The sequence below is a fragment of the Serinus canaria genome, chromosome 8, assembly GCF_022539315.1.
Source record: "Serinus canaria isolate serCan28SL12 chromosome 8, serCan2020, whole genome shotgun sequence".
NCBI classification, from domain to species: Eukaryota; Metazoa; Chordata; class Aves; order Passeriformes; family Fringillidae; genus Serinus; species Serinus canaria.
In genome coordinates, this window is record NC_066322.1 from 23,792,855 (window position 1) to 23,807,767 (window position 14,913).

Here is a 14,913-nt window from a genome sequence, read left to right on the forward strand (position 1 = left end):
TGACAGCTGTTCAAGTGGAATACACAGAGATACCAGAACTAAGTGTGGGGGAAAGAAAGGACAAAGGCAAGCTTATTTGGCTGGAATGCTGCCATGTATTTAAGGAAAACAGAACTGCCAACATCTGGCAGCTTTGCTCCTTCACAGAAGAGATCTTAGCTCAGAGTTACTATTGACAACTCACCACAAACTTCACCTGAAGATCCACTGTGGTCCCTCGTCCCTGTACCTTTCTGCAGCACACAACCACTGTAAGCTCTGAGCAGACAACTACCTAGAGTGACTACACAATTCACTACGATTCGGGTACAAACTGAAGTTCGCTAGCAGCCGTGTCACCGCTCCTTCCTATTCTCCTGGGATCAGCTCCTGCCTGGAGGCAGAACCCTGGAAACAGACCTGAATGCAGAGTTACATGTGCAGCCTGGAGCTACAATGCACCCAGGCAGGACTGCCTGGCTTTAACTCAGAGGGCATTTTATCCTGGGTTATTTTCTTACCTTAACATGCCCTCTCTCTGGATCATAGCTGGCTAGGTTTTAGAAATGATGCATTTTAGGAACAGGCTATTTCACAATAATGTCATATTCCAAAATGCTGAACACTGTTGGCCCTGTCCCACCTCCTGGATGCAGTGCTGGCAGTAAAGCTTGGACAGACTGGGAAGCAGCCTCCATGCCTCAGTGTGAAAAGGAGGTGATCATAAAAGCAGGTAACTCCACAACCATGCCACAGTGCTGGTTCTGTGACCACAGCCATGCTGGCATCAGGGCTAAGTTCTGTTACCTAAGTTTAAACTGTCCCAAGTACAACAGGCAGCTCAAAACGGTCAAACTCCAGCTTGGGAGGAAGGAGTGGTTTACTGGAATAGGGTGTGCTGGAAGTCTGTAACATTCTGATGAACAAACCCATCTGCATTATTCAGCAGCACAGTGAGTGGGGTAGGACTCTGTGAACACGGCGGCAGCGACCACAGATTTATCATCTTCCGCTAACTCGGCCTTCTCCACCTTGATCACTGCAGCAGCTGATTTATCATCTTCCGCTAACTCAGCCTCCTCCACCTTGATCACTGCAGCAGCTGGAACCTCTTCTCCCACCTGGATCTCTCCAGGGAGATGCACAGGGCCCTCTGCCTGTGCCCCCACGTAGGTAGGAGTGCTGTACTTCATGAGAACAGTCTTGAACTGCGCCAGGGGCGCGTTGGTGCGGACTCCCATGGGGTCGAAGTGGGTTCGGCTCACGCGGAATCCGGCCTCTGACAGATAATTCAGGAACTTATTTAACCTGGGAAGAAAGGCAGCAAAACCAAAACCCCGCATTGAGAACGGACGTGGGGCTGACAGGGCTGACAGGGCTGACTCAGAACAAGCTGTGTGTCAGTGTCAGACCGGGCTGGAAGGCGAACCCACACTTACTTTGGCATGTTCATGCCCTTGATGCTGTGCCGGTGGATGTTGTAGTAGAACGGGGGGTGCTCGGTGCTGTGCTCGACCCGCTGCCGCTTCGCCGCGCTGCGCAGCACCTCCTCGCTTTTCCTCTTGCCTGCACCACAACAAGGCCACAGAAACCACTTAGCACTCACAGGCACCCCAAAAACACCAGCAAAGCCTCAGACAGTACACACAAAAACAAAGCCACGAAGCAACTTCAGCTGTGTGCCTGCTTTTTTAAGCTGGTGTCTGCAGAGGTAAAATCGGGCCTGAATTTAATCAAGAGGCCATTTTCAGCAGTAACAAGTAAATTCAAGTGGCTTCATTGAGTATTTGGCATTCTGCTTTTACCAATAAATATTATTCTGGATAAAGATAAAATACAATCAGTACTGGCTGGGAAAAAACTCCAGAGTGCAATACTGTTAAATATAAAAAAGGCTACACCAAAATGCTCCACTTACCATGTACTAAGTAGGATTCTGCAAAAGTACTTGGTGTTCTAATATATACGCCACACTCTTCTAGAATACAATTAAAAGGCAAAATTAATTCTACTGTAAAGTGGCAACATGCTTTAACTACACAGAATGAAATAATTCCATTATGCAATAATGCATTCAACTCTATGGATACACTGCTGTTAAGTAACTTATCAGAGATCAGCATCTCTAAAAATCACCACAAAGCCAGTCCTCTGTGAACAGCCTGTCCCTTTTCTTACCTTGTTTGTTCTCGTCACCAAGACTCTGGGTAAGAAAATGTTTGGGAGCTGTGCACTCTGCTTCACAAACTAATGTCTTCAGAAGTGGCTGAGCTTCATCCAAGCCATACTGCACAGCCTCCAGGAGCATCCTCCTGAGGAATCCAGTGTTAAAGAGAGCTCCTGACCTATGAAACACAAGAGAAGTCAAAAGTTAAGGCTTCTTAATAGAAGCTGCTCCAAAATTCTCTGCCCAAATTGATCAGCAATTATGTTACACTGAATTGAATTTCTTGCAATGACAACAACACTGGTCTTGTTTAAAAAATAATTTAAAAATCAAGATCTCAAAAACAGTAATTTTATTTCTCCCCCAAGATGTAGAAAAAGTCATTCAACCCGCACAACAAAGGTACTGTTGATTGTAAACCATTTTTAATACTAATCTGAAATGGCTAAAGTATGTAAAAAGATTTATTCTTGTTTCTACAAATATTATTTAACAAGCAATGTAGTATTTATTACCATCAGCACATGTAATGATTTATTTAACAAATTCTCCACAAGTACAGAGTAACAGGAGCTACTTTTGGCAAATAGAGGAACAGAGAGGCAGGTTCTCCTGTGCAGGACATATTCCATAAGTGCTGAATGTGAAATTTAAAATGTGTTACTATTTATTAACTGGTTTGAACAAAAGGAAAAACTGAATACCCCACTAAATTTAAATCCATACTCTGAATCCTGAGCTCCTGCTTACTGCTGTACCTCCTAAATAAAAATTGTTATGGTATGAACAGCTGAGCTTTAGAGCTCCTGGACCAGAGTGACTCTCCAAATGTGTCCTGTGATGTGAACTTACCAGAGAGGACCAAGAAGCACTGCTGTCTTCCCAGGCATGCTGCCATGGCAGTCACAGGGCAGCTGCTGGTAAGGGTTTTCTGCAGCAGAAAAACAGCAGTTAAATTGTTTGGCAATAGCCAGCCATGCCTGTGTTACTGCACAGACAGAGAGATGCAGTGGGAGCTCACTTCAGTGAGGTATTTGGAAGGGGAACAGCAGAAGTGTGACACTATTTTCACTTCTGCCAAGCAGCTCATGGTGAGATTTAGTGGTTGATGACTTTATCTGTAATCAGTGTTAAAACACTGAAGGAAAAAAAAAAAAAAAAACAACATAACTTCCCCATGCTTCTTTCAAGAAACAAGGAAAGTGTCTGCCTTCCTATTGTTATATAAGCAGCTGTCCAGGTTAACAGTAAGTGGTAACTACAAAATCTGAAACATCAGATTTTGCATCTGCAAAACACAGTCCACCTACAAGTCTTGTAACCCTTGCAATTAAGGCATCAAGCAAATAGTTTACTTACAATTAAGATCTCTACCAAAACACTGTACTCAGCTACTCATCCCCAACTGTAAAACTGTTATCTGATTTTTTAACAACTTTTTAATAGCAGGCTCATTGCATCTGACTCTGAGCAGGGCAAGGACACCATGAGCTGACAGCAAGCTATGCAAGAGCCTCTAACTTGGAAACAAGGTTTTAGGGTTTATATTAATTCAAACCAGCATCTCCAGGAGTGCAATTTTTGTCTCTTGTCTTTGCTAACCTATGTGTGGGGACAGCCCATTAACAACAGCAGGGGAAAATCAGACTGCTCATTCCACTGCATTTTAAGGAACTGAAACGCAGCAGAAAAGCAATCTGATAGCAAAAGTTATCCAGCTGCTGCCATCTGAAGAAACCCAATAATATCAAAGGCTATCCCTATCCTATGGCTTTTCCTGAAATGGCAGATCCATGGACATACCAGGCATCCTGGCAGCTCCAGCAGCTAGAGCAGGCTGGGACGATGTCCTGTGTAGAAACAAGTCTTAAGAACTTGTCTCAAGAAACAAGTCTCAAGAACCCAAAACAAGAATGGTTTGGGTTGGAAGAAACCTTAAAGCCCATCCAGTGCCACTCCCTGCCATGGGCAGGGACACCTTCCACTAGCCCAGGCTGCTCCAAGCCCTGTCTAACCTGGCCTTGGACACCTCCAAGGATGGGGCAGCCACAACCTGAGCATTTTGTGCCACAAATCCAGTCCATTTATAGGAAAATCCATCCAGACAACTGATCCAGCCCATGGCCATGAAGCACGGTGCCCTCTCCACCTCACACATACCACTCACTGTTACATACAAGGGAATTGCTACTAATGGGATGTAAATATAAACAAGGCACAGGACAGAGACAAACTGCAAAAGAAAAGCCATTTACCTTCCACCATATTGCCCTCTTTCTGGAAAACCCTCTCTTCACACCACTGGCAGTGGATAAGGTATCGGACCTTCTTAGCTGAATCATCCGCAGTGGCTGGGCCCCGTAAAACCCTGACCACCACCAGAACAAAGTGTTCCAGAGCCACTGCCAGCAGCACTTCAATGCCTTTGTTACAGCGAGCTGCAGCTCTGGGGGGAGAAACACATATAAAAACCAAATTGTACTGAATTCAGCAGGCAAACACTGCCATGGACACCTGAACCTGCTGCCCAGTTCTGGAGCTCGTCCACTTCCTAGAGAGGGGTACTGAAGATTGGAGAGCAGGAGGAAGTGTTCTTTCTAAAGTGCCTCATTTTGTGCCCTTCCTGGCAGGCCAAGCAAATCTAATTTTACTTCTTTTTATCACAGCTAGAAATAGTGGTCTGCCACCTGCATCATCACAGGTGCAGGGAGAGGACAAGGGAAATCTAAACATATTCAGCTCAGCATTTGTGCTCTGGCATTCTCAAAACCTCTGGTGAGTTCATTTCCTCCTCATCTTTCCCAAGCAATTGTCCCCTCCTCTTACCTGTACCTTTTTTCTCCAATTATGTTTTAGGTCTTAATTTAACAGACTGAGTTTAGTTATATGCAAATAACTGATTTCACAAGTCAGTAATCACATCCATCTTTTTAACCTCAAGCATGAGGACCTGTAGTTAACAAGAGGTTCCACTGACTCAAGTCTTAACTGAAAGGCTTAGCTAGAAGCCATTCCAGCAGTTTATTTTGTATTTAGGAAGTCCTATGGAGTTCTAGAACAGCAAAATTAATAGAGAAATAGAAGAGTTTGCAAGTCTGGGTATTTTTTTTCACATTACTATCCCACCCCCCCCCCCCCACTGATGCTTTTTTGCCTTGCCCAGTCTCTAATTATTTCTAATAATTACCTAATAATTTTTTACCCTAATTGGAACTGGTTTAGCAGTACCTGGTGACAGCAGCAATTACAGCCCTGGCTGCCAGCTCCTTGTAGTACTCTGTTCTGACAATATTGCAGCCATAGTGACGCAGGGCCACGTGCTGAGCCTTGGCATAGAGGGAGCTGATGTCTGTGGATGTCAGTGACACAATCCCAAGGTTTCTCACGTTTCTAAAGGCAGAGTCCAGGTAATTCACAGCAGTTCCAAAGGGGTCCAAATGGCTGAAAAGAAAGGATGTACCACTGAGTGTCTATAAACGCTCCAGAGTCTGGAGGAACACACTATTTCATAACCTTCATCTATGATCACATAAAGAAGAAAGAAGGAACAGAAGTAAAACTTCCAGCAATTCTTAGATCTGAATGTTAGTCATTAATAACACAAAAAAATTCCATCACTTATTTTGATATCTGCACAGGGTTTAAATGCATGCATCTATATACCCAACCTGGAAGAATCAGCCTGCTTTAATTCAAAGTTAATATGCTGCAAAATAGATAAAAACAAGATACAACAAACAGCATTTTAAACTAACAGAAATGAAAAAAAAAAAAAAAAAAAACCCAAAACTGATTTGGTATTTTCCTTCAGCAAACAGACAATGTAATTATTTAAAAGCTCAGCCTGGGTTAAAATTTTTATGTATATTTGTTACCCATTCTGAATGCCAGAAAGACTAGTATTTTTCCAGCACTTTCTAAAACATTTAACAATTAAGTTCTGTCCCCACACTATTTCTGGGACAACAAAATTACATTTCAAGTGACTGCTGGTTGATTCTTTTATCATTCCAATTTCTCCAAATAATCATATACTAGGAAGTGGAGTGGGGTGTGTCATTACCAAACCAGAAAATTGACAGAAACATTCAACACTTACATAAAATCAAATGATCTCAAATGCATGACAACATTGGCATCCATTTTTGTCACCTCAATGGTGTCACTGTTTTCTCCATTTCCCACAGTTTCACCATCGTCTTCTTCCTTAATGTTCAGTTTCACCTTCATTTTGTTTAAATGACAATTTTCCTTAATCATTGTCACAGAATTTTCATTACAATCATTAATTGTAACTTTCACAGAACTTCTAAGATGCTTTGCCCACTGCAATCCCATGATTCCTGCAGAAAAACAGAATTTAAGGACAGTAAGACACCTGATTTTAAGAAGACCACTGAATTTTAATAGCATTTACAGCCTTTTCGAAAAGCCTTAATACAGCTTTTGACAGCTGTCTTTTTGTATGGAAGCTCAGGACTCCCTGCCTAAGAAAGAAAATTATTGTGTACCTCACATTATTTTTGAGTATGTGATGTCAGTTATGAATTTCTGCTGCTTCCACCTATTGGATATTAACCAAAATATTAAAGAAATGGACTTTACCAGTGGCACCAAAAGCATCCAAACATTCAATGGGTTTGCGCTCCCCAGCAAGCACCGCCAGTGCACAGAATATCAACTGCCTGGAAGATAAAAATGGCCACAGCCTGTAAGCTGAAAGAACAGTTTTGCTTCCTTTTCCTTATTTATCTCCCTTTAAACTAACAGAGGGATATTTAAGCCAAACTCCACTTTTTACAGGGAAGAACTGTAAATAAAAACCTTAGCTATGCTGAAAACCTGAATTCTACAGCAGAGAATTCTTAAAGTAATATCTATTAATTACAGGAAAATACTTAATTACTTAAGAAATGACACTATTTCACATATAATGTTATTGGGACTAAATATAATTTGTCAAGAAGAATTTTCTGATGAGAAACTCCTTTCTCCTGCCCTCTGAACAGAAGTTTTGCAGGGTTGCTTTTGAAAACAGATTTTTTACTATAAACTCCCCACCCCTCTGACACATCCTCCCACTCCCTGCTCTCTTACCTGTTGAGTTTCATTTTAGGATTAAAATAGGAATCTGTTTTTTGTGGTGTGGAGTGGTTGGGAAGAACCTGCACATCTGTGGCTGACTCCTTCACCACTTCATAAGATGATTTCGGAGCACCAACTGAAACAAGTAATTGAGGCAGAAGGGAAGAATTGGGGAGAACTGAAATGAATATTAACACAGTTGGTAAATTACACTAAAAAACTGCTCCCATAAAGCAAGAAGTCTGGGTCATGCTGCAAGCCAACCAGCACATGGACCAGTTTACAAGGATGAGGGGAGTAATAATTTAACTTCTAATCTCAAGAGTGGCAAATAAGGATCATGCTCTACTGCAATTTTGCTCTCATAAAATATCAGATTTGTTTATCAGTTGAGCTCTTATGTATCCACTCCAGTTTAAGAAAGCCAGCCCCTGAGCCTGAGACTTAGCACATTTGTTTTGCATGTTTGAACATAATACATTGCTAATTAATTAAAATCCTGTTATCAAAGTCCTAACTAAATGTGTCTCAATGAACTGCAAAAATCTCTGAAAATCCTTTATCTATTTTAAGTTATTGAACAGCCCCATGAAATGTGCACAAACAGCACAAGCACATGGACAATTCCAGCACCAGAGCTCTATGTAGACAGCTTGTGGCAAAAGAAGCTTTCAGATCTGACAGCTGTAAACCCAGGCTGCCATTCCTCTGAGCAATTCATCCACAGTCTAAAATGTACCTAGGAACAACCAGGAAAAATTTGTACCAACTGGATATCTTCCAGTGCTCACCCTGCCTCTCTCACTGCTTTCAAATACACACATGGTGTATCTGCTCCACCTTTAAGGGCCCCAAGAGCTGCCAAGTGCCTACAGATCACAAAACCTCTGGATTTCTCCTCCCTCTGTGAGGAAAAATTGCCTCATGCATTTTGTTAAAAAATGGGCTATTCTTTACTCACAGCTCTGAAGGGAAGCACAGAGAGATCAATGTATTTCACAGCACAAAATCTATAAAGATATGGAATGTGGTACTACTATTGGTTTTCAGACATCCAAACTGATGCCCAGGCATCAAACTACTGGCATTCCAATTATTTAAAATGCCTTTGACCTAGTTTATGCAAGTTTAGAAACCAAAGTCTCCTTCTAGACAAAGTCAGGTAGGATTGCAATTTACCAAAGAATTACTGACACCTCTATCATGACTTTCTGAGACTGAAAAAACATCACCTTGTTTTGGGAACCCAGGCTGGTTCAGTCTGGATAAAAAGCTATGAATTCTTCATTGCAGAAAGATTTACTCCAGACTTTTTTTTTTTTTTTTTTTTTTTTTGTGGATGCCATGTCCCTTACTCTTTTGGAGACACACAAACTTACAATATTAAGGGTGAGGGGAGTACTAGTTAGCTCAATAAGAACACAGGAACTGGTCAGTGCAAGACTAAATCACAACTTTGATGAAACAAAAGTTCTGAAATTTTAAGGGCAGACTTTTCATTAGAAAGGCTAACTCTGTTTCTGATTTTTTCCTGTGTTACTGCAGGTGGTATATGACAGAAAAAGACTGAAGGTTTCCTATCAGTCAGAGCTCACCTGTGATAAACCTGGACTCAGACTCTCCTTTATTCACGTGACGATTAATGTGACCGATCATGTCAGTTCTTCGTACTATTGTTGCTGAGCAGATGATACAGTGGTAATGAGCTCCCATCTTAGACAGGGTCTGTAAAATAGAGCCTTTTATGTAGTTTCAGAATACATAAAACATGCTTGAAGTAGAACTGAACACAGGCATATGAGAAGTCATCTGTCTGATACCTATAGAGCACACAAAGTATCTGGAATCTACAGCCAGAGCTGAGCTAGGCAGCTCCCCACAGTGAGAGAGGTACAACCCCATGCAGCTACCCAAGGATTCTACCACACATCCTGGACCAACAAGCTTTTGGAATCACACAGAACAGCAAGATGTATTTGGAGACTAAGGAGATCTCAGAAGTTCCCCTCAGTCACCCAATTCCCTCACTTTGTACAGTAACAAGAATTTCTGGGATTCAGCATTTTTACCTGGTCTCCAACAAGGTTGGGTTTTACTGGCCGACAGGACAAGTGACAGATGCACATTCTGTACCCTGGAAAACAAATGCCATCCCAAACCAGGAAATGAGAAGCATGGTTGTGCCCTGCACCACAAGCTCTCACTTCAGATTTCACCACACAGCAACAAGAGAAGATCACCAATTATCTGGGACATTCCCGCTCTGCACAGGGAAATTTATCAGCTAATTACACATTCTAAACTTTAAAAGGCAAAGAATTTAAAGTTTTTTAAATAAGTCTCTGAGCATCTTACAAAGCTACACCAAGTCTCCAATTCAAAAGTACCTGTGAGTCTTTCACAAAAATATTGTTACCTGGCTAAAAGACTTGTGTGAAGACTCTATCTATAAACCTAAGTTGCACAGTTAAAGAAAACCAAAATGAGATACCTGATACTCCAGCTGGAACATTCACAGTTCAACTTTATTTTGCCCATCCTCTAAATAGGCACTTGACTTCCCACAAACCCATACACTTGGATTTTTAAAAAACACAGTGCTCACTTTATTTTCCTTCCTAAACTTCTTGCAGGGATTTTAATGCATGTCACATGCAGATCACAGAGTTCATTAAAAAACAATTAAAGCTACTAAGTACTGATACTACATCAAGACTTGTTTGTCAGAACCCACAGAATCTTTATGATCCACCAAAATTGATCAACCATGTGTGTCTGATTTTTATTAATATATAACTAAAACTTTAATTGAAGTAGTTTTCATTGCACACGTATTTTAAATTTAATTGTAATTTTTATGACATGCCATGCAATTATTGATAATTTTCTAAAGAGAAAATGCATAACTGTAACCATTCTGGCTGGAGAAGAATAGAATTCTTTCACATTTACATTTTCCATCCCACCTCAAAATTCTGTCAAAATATTGTTCTAATTCAGAGCTAGTAACAAAATGCTTAAGTCAAGTGGAATTTTGAAATATGAAACACAGAACATACCCACAATTTCTTCTAGTATTTACTATTCAAACCCAATTGCCATTACCTTCAAATTCAACAGAAACCTTCCAGTGCAAATTCTGCAAGTGACGATGGAGTTTGTGGCTATAGCAAGCTTTGAATTTCTCCTCAGGACACAACGGACAAGGCTTCCTTTCATCTGAAAATACAATTAAAAACTATGAGAAACATGAAATGCAGTTATCACTTTTGTTAGCTGAGATGCAGGCCAAGAGAAAAAAGGCTGAAGGGAAAATCAACACTAGCTAAAGTTGAAATCCTCAAGGAACATTCTATTTCATGCACAAACTCCAAATTTATGGGTTGCCTCTTTCTGCTCTAAAGAATATAGACCAAAATCACTATACCTTTAAAAATTATTAACTTCTAACACCTTTGGGTTTTGGTTTCTAGTATTTTTTACTCCAGCAACATGAGGCTAATGAAACTTCTGAAAAGTACTGAGGGACAACAGAACTTTACAGATGACATGCAAAGACTTGAAACCACCAAACCAAAACCTCCAACAAATCAGGAGGTTAAAATAAGATTTTGTTGTTCTAACTCCTGGATCTTTTGGACAAAACAAGCAGCTGATATCTATTTAAGCTGCAAAATAAGGCAATATACTCTGTATTAAGTAATTTAGGAAAATATAAAATAATTCTTAAAAATCCTCCATGTTAGACACAAAAAGCACAGGCAAGGCTGAATACAAAGTTGTTGAAGCCCTTGAAGCAGTAACCTACCTAAAAACTAGCTGAATGTCAAACAACCTCTCAGGCAGAATTTAGAAGATGAGAATAAATCATAAAGGCTTTTTTTAACAAAACCCCTCATCTTTAAATATCATAAATATATTGAAGTGTGATAAAGATAAAATCTAAAGAAAAATGTAAATACCTTTAACACGAAGATCTGTATTCAGGGACACTGCTGTGGACAACTCACCTTCTCTCAGGTCAGCCAATTTCTCTAGATCAGCAAGGTGTCTCTGAATTGAAATATGTTTGTCTAAAAAAATGCCAGAAATATTTATAAATTAAACATTCTTAGTTTAAAAATTGCTTTTAGTTTACTGCTACTTTTCTGTGCAACATATCAAATCTAGCACTGTAAGAATGACTGCACGAGGGACTAAAATACTTGGTTTTGTCCTTTTACTTCCATGGCAGCACAAATGACTGCAAATATTATCCCCAGAATAGCTGTTTAATAAGATCCATATATTTTCATATATTTCTATTTCCTTTTAATACTGACACACAAACTTTCTAAGACAGAAAGACCCTAATTTAAAAAAAAAACAGCTGAAAAGATCAAGTCACATTCCCTTTACACCTGGTTTTACTGCCCAGCACTGTTAGTGAATGCAAATCATGCACAAAAGCAGTACAAAAACATCATATGAACTCACTCGCAAAACTAAATAATAACTGTAAGTGGACCAAATTTAAGAACAATTATTCACTGTGGAGTCAGGATACATTAAATTCTACCATTTTTTTCTTTCCCTTAGTAAACAATTTAACCTTTAAATCTACCACCTGAATTTTCAATTTATCAGTCAGAATTTGCTAATACCAAGAAAATTAGGTTGAAATCTGCTTCATTGATTCCAGCACACAGAACTTCCCAGTCCACTATAACACAGACTCAGTAGCAATTTTAAGCTTTACAATGTTTTCACAGGATAAATCTTCAGGTTTTCTTATACCAGACAAAGCAACTGATCCACGTAATCAGGACCCAGAGGTGAGTTTTAAAATGAGATTTCACACACTCCCTTTACCTTTCCTCCCTAGTATTTCTACCTTTCCTCCAGCACATGGCACAAATATTAAGAGTTTATTAACAAACCTCGTGGGTAATCAGATGATAGATCCAAAATGTTGCTATCAGATTCCCTTGGGCGCTCTTCCTCTGCTCCTCTGTCTTCAGCTTCCAATTCTGATTTGGGATTTTTCACATCAGCGTTGTTGCTTTTCATGTTTTCAGAGACCACCAAACCATCTTAAAACCAAACAAAAACACGGTAAAAGTGTCATTGATGTAACTGAATGATACAAACTTGTTCATTTGTTTCCAATAATCTGGTGCTGACTACAAGCATGAAAGAGGAAAAATATTATGTAGGAGAATAGTACCAGATGAATTTTCACTGCAATTATCCTTGGAAATCGCTGTGGAATAATGTAATCCTGGACAGCTGAAATGACTATTCACACATCAGTATCAGATGTTTCAGGTGAACAAAATAACATTTACACGTTGTTTTCTGGCAGGATGCAGTGAAGCAAAGCAAAGCAGGCAAGGGGGAGCTCCAAATTCCCCAGACAATTTACTATCAGCTTAAAAAGTGTGATAACAGTCTAGTTCATGAATCAAACAGTAAGAAAGACGGGACTAAGGCAGGAATTTGCTATCAGCAGAGGCAGTGGTGAGGGTAAGTGCTGGTGACATCAGCATTTGCAAATGAATTGCTTCCTGGGGCAGCACAGATGGGCCTGGTGAAGAATTTCAAGCATTTAAAGAGGCTGAGAGATGGAGAGATAAAATGATGAGAATAGTTAGACCCGGGTAAAATAACTAAAGGAAGAAGTAGAAATCCCCAGAAGGCATGGTCTAACCCCCGTCCAAAGAATATAATGAAGCCCAAGGAAAGGATTCAGAAAGCCACATAAATTTATAAATATTGTCCTGCTCCCAGCAAGATTCCAGGGAACAGGTGAGACTAAGTGAAGTTTTAACCATGGGTAACAACAAAGCTCTGGCATCACTTTGCAACTACTGAGAAGCAACAGAGCAGGCCAAGGCTTTTCAGCCAGGATGGGACAGACAGGAGGTACAGAGAGGGCTCAAACGGCAACCACAGGCTGTCTGTCCCCGACACAGAAACCGGGATGCAGGAATGGATGGTTGTTCTCTGGATGTGGAGAGAACAACCTGTGATAGTGGGAGGTCTCCCTGCCCACAGCAGGGGCTGGAACAGGATGGGCTTTAGGGTTCCTTCCAACCCAAACCATTCCATGATTCTCTGATTTCACTGGTCTTCCCTATCCACCTAGTCTGGAAGGATCTTACAGCAGTTCTTCAGATTCCCCTGGGCTACTTTTTTTTGTTTTCTTTTAAACATTGCTGTTGGGTAAAAATATCTGTTATTATGAAAACTAACAGAAAGAGAAATGGCAGGAATACCTCAAGACGGGGGCTCAAAAAACCCGAAAAAACAGAAGCATAGAGTAAAGTTATTCTACCTATCTTAAAATCTATCAGGAGGTGCTCTGCTACAAAAGTTGCTGCTGAGCTCCTCATAGACCTGTTTTAAGACGACAACTCATCTAAGAAAGATTTGCAGGGAGCCTACTGCTCCATTAAAAAGATGCAGGATTCCTGGTAATAGTTTCTACATGTGTTATTATTACAAAGACAGACAGAAAAAGAGTAACTAAAAATATGTTTGGTAAGAAATCTCTAACACCTATTGATTAGTTGCGGGAAAAGTGGAAACAGTTATAAAAATATATAGTGGGAGCACAGCAGTGACAAAAAACCAGCAGAGTTGGACAGTCTGCATCTTCAGAGCACGTGGTGAATTTAAAATTATTGAAAAGGATACTATGGATGTAAAAGCTAGTTAATATATAAATGTACAAGAAGAGAGATAAACTTTCACACTGAATGATGAAGAAAAGCAGGCTGCTATCGAACCAAGACGTAAGGATTTTTTAAATGCCCACCGGGAATCACTGATGACACACAGAATAACGCTTCTTCAGAGAGCTTAAAGTACACTTACACAAAATAAAATTAATTAGAAGAGTCAGTTCACTCCAACCGTAAGGCTGCAGCAGCAAAGGGCTGGCAGCAAGGGCTCACTTGGGGATCTGAAGTCCAGCAAAACCAATTTCCAGAATCCCAGAGCGGACCAGGTCGGAAGGACCACGGTGGTCCAACCTCCCTGCTCCAGCAGGCTCGTCCCGGAGCACATGGCTCAAAGACGTTTTGGTTTAAAAAACTGCGAGGAAAGACGCGCGGCTGAGCCTGCGCGGCCCACGCCGCAGTTTGGGCTCCCCTAGGGAGCTCATGGAACAATAATTTATTCCCAAAGTATCAGTAGGTTTGGGGAAGAAAGAAGCGACAGGAGCGCGGGTTCAAGCGTAGCGAGGCCCGGCGGGAACACGTGTGGCCCCGCACTGCGCTGGGAAAACGGGAGAACCAGGATCCTGCGCCTCCCAGGGCTCCCCGGCGCGGGCGGACGGGGACGGCGAGCGGCCCCCGGGTGTAAACTCAAACCCGCCCGGGCTGTAAATTCAAACCCGCCCGGGCTCCGCATGGCGCCCGCCCGCCCTCAGCCCCGGCACGGAGGGCCCTGCTCCCCCTACCCGCCCGATCCCTGCCCGCTCTCACTGTGCGCCGCCGGCTCGCCGCCGCCTTCATGGTCATGGTTGTGGTTTTCCTCCTCTTCTTCCTCCTGCTGCTCCTGCCGCCGCCCCAGCGCGGCCTTCGCAGCCTCTAGCGCTGCCTCCGCCGCCTCTAGCGCTGCCATCTTCCCAGCGCGGAGCCGCCGCTGAACCCGCACGCCGAGGGCGGCGCGCTCCGCCTACACTTCCCAGCCGCGCC

General features: G+C 41.6%; 1 protein-coding gene across 2 annotated transcripts; it reads right to left on the reverse strand.

Moving 5' to 3' along the window:
* Window positions 1-71: 71 nt before the first annotated feature.
* TRMT1L (tRNA methyltransferase 1 like) lies at window positions 72-14,908 on the reverse strand. Of its 2 annotated transcripts, none has more exons than XM_018912019.3 (16): window positions 14,701-14,908; window positions 12,151-12,303; window positions 11,242-11,304; window positions 10,337-10,450; window positions 9,301-9,365; window positions 8,827-8,956; window positions 7,244-7,367; window positions 6,752-6,831; window positions 6,246-6,489; window positions 5,375-5,587; window positions 4,402-4,592; window positions 2,999-3,077; window positions 2,158-2,324; window positions 1,898-1,957; window positions 1,419-1,545; window positions 72-1,287 (listed from the first exon to the last, which is right to left on the reverse strand). In XM_018912019.3, exons 1-16 carry the CDS (start codon window positions 14,837-14,839, stop codon window positions 918-920), a joined length of 2,319 nt encoding a protein of 772 aa, XP_018767564.3. In that variant the 5' UTR covers window positions 14,840-14,908; the 3' UTR covers window positions 72-917. The 2 variants fall into 2 exon arrangements, with proteins under 2 accessions (XP_018767564.3, XP_018767563.3); XM_018912018.3 differs by having other exon boundaries at window positions 11,194-11,304.
* Between the last annotated feature and the right edge of the window lie 5 nt (window positions 14,909-14,913).